Here is an 8,071-nt window from a genome sequence, read left to right as displayed (position 1 = left end):
AAAACCATATGGGGCGGTGCACGTGCGGACACCCTGTTATCTAAGGCTCCAATTAGTTCATTCTCTCAATCTCCTAATTAATCTATCTCCCATTCCTTCCTCTTAATTTCTCTCCCATTCTCTCTTTTATTGCTTAAACAACTACGAGCAAAATCTTATATTTATTTTTTATGAAGACGAAAAAAAAAATATAGTGTGATAGGAAAAAATTAAAAAAAATTAGAATAAGAAAAGAGAGAATCATATCTCCTCTTTCTGTCTAATAACCCTAAAAATCTTGACAAGCCTACACTTCTTCAATATTACAAAACCATATATATTTGAGAATAAGAGAAAAAGAAAGTAGGACCTACTAGGGCCCACATTTGGGAACTGAATTATTCTTTGGAATTTGAGCTTTCCCCTTTTGGACAGGAGGCGACGGTGATGGGAGATTTTTTGATTGGCCAGATGGGGGTTCTGCATGTTCGGCCTCTAGAACATTTCAGAATCGTCTCTCAGTTATTATTATCCTCTCTTATCGTTTATCGTTTGACTATTCTTGGGAAAATGTTGAATCCTTATGCGAGTATATATATGTTTTGTGTTGTCTCGGAGGTAGCGTTTGAAGCAGGCTACGCTGTCAAAAGGTGCAAAAGTTCATTATCTTCTTTCAAAGATATTACATTGAAAGAATGGACGAATGAATGAGAACAGATGAAGGATGCCACCAAAAGAATAGACATGGAAGATATGCACATGAAAATAATACTAAAAATAAATAAAAAATAAAAAATCAATTTTAAGCAGTTTTCTTTCCTAATGTTTTGTTTTTATTCTGTGTTTGCAGTTATCCTTCCTCCTTCCTACCACACTACCTCCCCATACTCCATTCCTTCACCTGCTCTCTCATACCTTCGAGTTCGAATTTACTGTCTAGTGTAGTTTAAAATTAAACCTTTCAAATATTACCCACACCTTCTCAAAAGTCTTCTTCATTTTTTTTTTTTTTTTTTTTTTTTACTTTTTTTTTTACAGCACATTATGAAAAGTAAAAGAAATAAAACAAGAACCATTAAGAAATGGACAAATATATTCCTTTGTTCAATTCAAGGATATGCTGTTGTACAAATATATTCCTTTGTTTTTTATTTGGCAATAACAAAATGAGAAATGTTAAGTCAAACTCTCTCAAAATTGGAATTCTCCATGAATTATCTTTAAAATATTGTGTCAAAAATATGAGATGACATAGATCTATATAGAGACTTTGAGAGGGTCCCTTAGCATCTCTCTAACAAAATATTGGCCGCCGTAGGCCTTGGCTAGCTACCACACAATTTTGTTACCAGATTTCCAAGGAGTGAAGATTAATAAGGAAAAAATACTAAAGAATAAATTATTGCATTAGTTTAGAAGAAAAAGAGCCCAAGGAGTGACATGATCATGATGTAGAACATAATAATTGTGAAAGAGATGACAGCAGAGAACGCAATAATTGTGAAAGAGATGACAGCAGAGAACGCAAATGCACAATTGGCCTTATGGTTGTTGGAGTTATTCTGTTGTGGTGCCGAGTTGCATTATTGTGGTCTTTTGGAGATTAGTTAGATGCATGCACCTGCAGCAACTGGTTCCATGACTTTGACGATCATCTTCTGGCCTTTCTCACAATGTCCAGCAACCCCACTGATGAAATAGAACCAATCGGGTCGGTTGAGTATCACCACACTGTAACCATCGTTTGAGAAGTAAATCGGATGATCCGAATTGCATTTTTCATAACCGTCCTTGGTCACTACCAACACTGAGTTTGTTTTTCTTGCAACCCAAAATACATATTACACAATACAACGGTATATGATAGTACTATAATAATATTTGTAGCTACGACACCATTATATTGCCAAGTAAATAAAGTACTCACAGATGGTATCATCAACCTTGAACCTTTTCTTGGAGGCCCATTGGTTGTACACATCTTGATCATTTTTTGATTTGGGGACCTCCCATCCATTGCTCTTGTCTCCTACTTCAAACTGAGTACAAATTACAAAAAAGACTTGGATGCTAGAAACAAGAAAAAAAAAAAAAAGAAGATAAATATTATGGAGGAGTCCACCAAGTTTGGAATATTGTTCTCGAGAGAGCTCTTTGCTTAATTGGAAGAATAAAAACGTAGTGTGTATGAGCAAGTTAGGGCACCAGATTGGATTCAAAAGAGTGATCGATGAAGTTGATGATAAGGTTTGTTACTGAGGAAATAAGGGGGTTGTCAGGATTCTTAGGAGTCAAAGGTGGAAGTGGCGGGATTTGGATTTTGGAGGCTATCCTTTTGACTTTGTGTAACTATTTTTCAAATGGCAGTTGAGGGAGTCAATTTTTCTTTCTCCTGGTTTTTATTATATATTATATTCATAATTTCTTAGTTAATTTTACATATCGTGACTCATGTGGTGTCCGAGGTAAAAAAAACCATGCAAATTCAAACCTAATGAGAATAAAACTATGAATATTCCCCCCAAATTCATGATAAATTAATCTTGTTTTTTTCTTTATTTCTTTTCATGTCTATATAAAAAGGAGTGTGCTGTTCTTAGATGTGCGTGATAGGGTTTTGAGGGAGTGCGAGTTTGATAGGGTTTGTATGTGCTCTGGATTATACGATGAGAAAGATGGCTGCTGTTGTAGTTTTGGCTATGGTTTTAAGCTTGACTGTGGGGTGTAATGGAGGTGTAACGAGCACTTTTGTAAGGAAAGTTGAGAGTACTGTCGATATGCCTCATGAAAGTGATGTCTTCCAAATCGCTCCAGGTTATAATGCACCTGAACAAGTAAAATTTCCCTCTCTAGTCTCTCCTTTATCTCTCCATAGTCAATTAGGAATTTTATGACATTGTTTTTTTGCTAACGTCACTCATATAGACGATTAACCGTAACACAACTCTATAACATTGTAGAGATAATTTTTTATCTTGATTCTTTTTTCTTGTTATGGCCGTTGTTTTAAAAATCAACCTAGGCGCTCTTGGCGATCAAGGCCTTTTTTTTCTTTGCATACTAAGTCTATCTCGTCTCTTCTAAAAAAAAAAAAAAAAAAAAAATTTCTATCTCGTCTTCGGTAGCCATCGCATTTGTTGTCTTCACTGCTAACTCATGAGAGAATTTTATTTTTATATTTTAATGACAAAACCAAACCCAACTTTTTTAAAAATGTGAAAACAAGGCCCAATAATATGGGCTTACAAAATGTTATAAAACTAATAGGAAAAACTCTAAAATTTTACACGTACTCATATTTATTATATATAATAAATGTAATTAAAAAAAAAAAAAAAACTAAGCCCCTAGGTGCTAGGCCTTTCCGACTACCACCTGGTGAGATTTTTTTTTTTTAATAAACAATATTATATGCACGGGGTAAGTTACTCACAATGAGTTAGCAATAATTTAATTTAAATTCGTATTTGATAAGAATTAAACCTAAAATCTTTCACTTATAAGTGAAGAAGAATACCACTAAACTAGTGCTAACTAACATCACCTGGTGTTTTTTAGAACATTGGTTATGACATAACTTCCAATTGAACTTTTCATCTCTTTTAAGAGCCTTTACTTTTTACGTAATGGATTTGCGTCATACATTTTGTTTTCTTTTTTATGGAATTTATATAACATGTCCACTTCATATTTCTAAGTTTGTCTAATTGCATTATTTGTGTGTGGTTTTGATTTAACGTTCATATAACAAAGGAAATCAGAAGGGGACGGCAATGATTGTGTCATGGGTCACTATGGCTGAACCAGGTTCTAGTAGTAATTTTTTCGAGCGAAAAACATAAGCCGAAGAAGGCTGAGGGCAAAGCCAAACAATATAAATTCTATTATTACACTTCTGGTTACATTCACCACTACAGCATCAGAGGATTAGAGGTAAATTTCATGAACCCTTTATGTTTTGCCTTTTATTTATTTGTTTTTTCAACCTTAGCGGCAACTTTCCACAAAATTCATATCTTCAATCTTTCCCATAAATTAGAATAGTTTATTCAGATGCAGGTGTTTGAAATGTTTCTGATTAAAAATACATTTATATTTTCATCTAATTATTATTATACATGTACTATGCAGTATAATACCAAATATTACTATAAAGTTGGAATTGGTCAATCTGAGAGGTAGTTTTGGTTTGTAAGACCATCTCTAACCGAATGAGGGCCACATAGCTCGTTTTAGCACTCTGGCCCTCCAAGAAATTAATATTTTAATGAACAGTGCAGGGTCATATTTCTTACCATCTCCAACCGAGGGCCAAAAGGCCATAGGGCCAAATATAATTTATTATTTAAATTTAAAAACTACAACTTGAATTAAAAAACTACAAATTAAATTTTAAAACTACAACAACTTAAATTTATAGGAAAAAAATGAGAATTTTTTAATATATTTTAAAAAATTTTGGCCGAAAAAAATTCAAATTCAAATCCAACGACTAGATGACATTATAGGAATATTTTTTTTAAAATTTTCATGTTGTTAAATGTTTTCTTTAATGTTGTATAATTTTAATGTTGTTTCATGTTAGTTAATTTAATTTAATGTTGTTTCATGTTACTTAATTTAATTTAATGTTGTTTCATGTTACTTAATTTAATTTAATGTTGTTTAATGGCTTATGAAGTTATAGGAAAAAAAAATAGAATTTTAAAAATTTTGTAAAAATAAAAATAAAAAATTCAAAAATAATGGCTAGTTGACGTCAGCTAGTTACCTTTGGCCTTTTTTTGTCCAGTGTGGCCCATGAGCCCTTTGGCCTAGCCCTTGGTTGAAGATGGTTTTCGGGCTATTTTTGGCCCTCTGGTCCTCTAGACCCAACCGAACGAGGGTCAAATGGCTCGTTTTAGCCCTCTAGCCCTCCAAAATATTAATATTTTAATTAACAGTACAGGGCCATATTTGCCTCAATCTCTAATCGAGGGCCAAAGAGCCATATGATTCGTTTTAGCCCTGTCACAAAAAAACCGTCTCCAACCAAGGGCCATTGGGCCAAACATGATTTATTATTTAAATTTAATGTTATTTCATATTGTTTAATGTTGTGTCATGTTGTTTAATGTTACTTAATTTAATTTAATGTTGTATAATGACTTAGGAAGTTATAGGAAAAAAATAGAATTTAAAAAACATATTTAAAAATTTTGTTAAAAAAAAAAAAGAAAAAGAAAAGGCCTACCATTCCTGTCGGATATAACTTACAAGAATACTGAAAATTCTGGCCAGCCCGGGGCTGGCTGGCTGGCTGAGTTACAACAGTGGTAGAAAAGAGTTGTGTCCTTGCATCTCGGTGTGGGTTCAAACCCCGTCGGCTCTTAATCTAATATCTAATCTAACAAAATTATTAGGTTCCATTTCTATTTATATGATGTTTTTTTTATGATAAAATACCCATCTCTTGAGCTATATTTAATTAAATTGAACACGATATTAGTGTTGGACAATTTGGCCCATCTCTCCAACTCTTTTTTTTTTTTTTTTTTGGAAAATCCCATCTCTCCAACTCCTTGAGAAAGTTAGCCGAAAAGAAAAAATAGAAGGGATGTAGCATCAGACCAAAAAAATATACATATTCAAATGAGGAGAGCTCAATTCTCCTTCAGGTTGGGGGGGGGGGAGTTCCTCCTCAAAATACTTCGTGGCTATTTACAAAATTTTATGATTGGTGAAGTTGCTTGAGCTTATGATATTGAAGAGCTAACATGTATGATCTTGTGAACTGTGAAATGCTGTTGACATTGTTTTTGGTTGCTTTCACAGTTGAAGGAAGAGCTCCTGAATCTGGGCATATACTTCCGACTAGAGCTGCTCAAAAAAAATCTCTACCTGTTAGAATGTAAAAAAGAATTCAACATCGAAGAAAGAAATGTATAAACCCTAAACTAACCTTTGAAGAGAGGAGATTCATGCTTGATGGGTCCAAAAAGGACTTTGGGGTTGCAAACTCTAAGGGAGGAGAGCATTATCTATATAAACTATTCATAGTAGCAATCAAACAAATTATTCTTAGGTTAGGTGTAATTTAATAATTTTTCTTCATTGTTCTCTAATGACTAAAAAAATAGTCATGACATGAAACCTAATGGGAAGGTCTCTACATCAATCTGTTGCTTGGAGCAGAAGTAAACTTCTCGTACATGCACAAAATTAGGGATTAAGAAAGGTATATGCACAAAAATTGGGATTCTCGTAAATGTGCACAGAATAATGCGTCAATCAAAACATTGCTAATCCTCAATCTTCGCTGATTAATTTGTTGAGTACTCATATTACTGAACAAGTAAACAAGAACAAAGAAAGATGATTGTGGAACACAATTATACATAAATTATTAACATTTCGTTCGCTTCAAGCTCCAAATTAGAAGAGTAGAGGTATTGTACAAGTTATGGTTTTATAAACATCAAGGATCTCCAACTTAGAAGAGTAGATGTACAAGTTATGGTTTATAAAAATCAAATATTGAAATTGTAGTTGATCATTGAGAACTTGCAGCAGAGTCTTTAATTAAATTGTAAAACATGAACCTGTGGGAGTAGAAGGTGCCTGCAGAAAAAGTTGTAGTTAAGAATCAAATGATAAGATTACAAACAAAAATTAAAGAGGCTGAATTAAACAGAAAACTTTTGAACAATTACCGGAAAATCTTGTTTGATTAGGCTCGAGATTTATACGTAAATAAAGCAGAATTACACCAGAAAACGATTTTTGTTTTGTTTAATTACCTGCAAAAATTAAAGAGGCAGAACGCAAGGGTGAAATCATTTGCTCGTATATGAGTTCCACATATATGCACATTAGGCAATTAATCGAAACAAAACCAGAACAAAAGAAACTAAAATTTATTAAAAAAAATAACAATTTATAATAGATCCCAAGAGTACTTATTCATTTGTTCCACACATGGTATCCAAACAAAAATAATGGATACCATATACGTATTAGCTAGTACAAAGAAATAATTGAGTACGTAGCTAGGTCGGTCGACATCTAATGATCAACCCTGACACAAAATTGTTTCTCCAAATTAATACAAGGAGTGAACAAAATTAATTAGTTATTGATCATCTGGATGATCAATAGTAATACGGCGTCGCCTGGGGATAGTACGATGAACTGTGTCCATAATGGCCGTGTGGGTAGTATGATGAACTCTGTCCATAATGACCATTATAACCATCCATATAATTATATGAATGATCATAATAACCATTGCCATTTTGAATATTACCCTCGCCGCCATATCCGTCATAGTAGGTACATTGATCTCCCGTCCTGACCCAGCAGATTTCGGCTTCTTTCCCGGCCTTCACTAGCCTTCTCAGTAACTTTCTGGGGTCTACTTTCCCAGAAATATATGCCATACCTGCTTCTGCATCTACATTGTATGATGCTCCTAATAAACCATCCAAACACAAACTAACATTTCAATTTCTGTCCGATTGATGAGATCAGTGCGTACCACTGTTTGTGCCGATAAAGAAAAACAATGGTTTGCTAAATTAATTAAAACGAAACTTAATAAAGAGAGTTAATATACCTTGGATCTTTTTCAGCATTTTCGTCAAGCACTTGTGCCATCCACCAGTTTTGGTATCCACTTTCAATCCACAAGTCTGTGAATTAAGAGACAGCCCAAAATGAATTATTTTCAGGACAAAAGAGGTTGAAATAGGATATTGAACGGAAACTGATTTCTTCACGCTTGTTTCTCCCTGGGATTTGAGTTGAATAAAATCAAAGAAGAAAAAGTATGTGCGGAATCATTTCCGTATTGAAATTATGTTATAGATCATACCATGTAAGTACGAGACTCCATTGCAGACAACTTTTGATTCCAACACCTTCACGATAGGAGTGCTTAGAGAGAGAGAGAGAGAGAGAGAGAGAGAGAGAGTAGGGTTTTCTAAGGAGAAAAAGAGGCAGGCTCGTGCTAGGGTATATAATGGTTTTGAGACAAGACGAGAGTGGTATTTATAGAGTTGGGTGATGGAATTTTTACAGGTCATTTATTAAGATGGAACAATCATATATTTTT

At 33.7% G+C, this 8,071-nt stretch overlaps 1 protein-coding gene across 1 annotated transcript; it reads right to left on the bottom strand.

The window, feature by feature from the left end:
* Positions 1-7,109: 7,109 nt before the first annotated feature.
* Positions 7,110-7,852, bottom strand: LOC137710243 (heavy metal-associated isoprenylated plant protein 33-like). The gene is made up of 3 exons (XM_068449175.1): positions 7,832-7,852; positions 7,574-7,649; positions 7,110-7,429 (listed from the first exon to the last, which is right to left on the bottom strand). The coding sequence occupies exons 1-3, from the start codon at positions 7,850-7,852 to the stop codon at positions 7,110-7,112; spliced, it is 417 nt and encodes a 138-aa protein (XP_068305276.1).
* Between the last annotated feature and the right edge of the window lie 219 nt (positions 7,853-8,071).

The sequence above is a fragment of the Pyrus communis genome, chromosome 12 (genome assembly GCF_963583255.1).
Source record: "Pyrus communis chromosome 12, drPyrComm1.1, whole genome shotgun sequence".
NCBI lineage: Eukaryota > Viridiplantae > Streptophyta > Magnoliopsida > Rosales > Rosaceae > Pyrus > Pyrus communis.
This window is presented reverse-complemented; position numbering and strand designations above follow the sequence as displayed.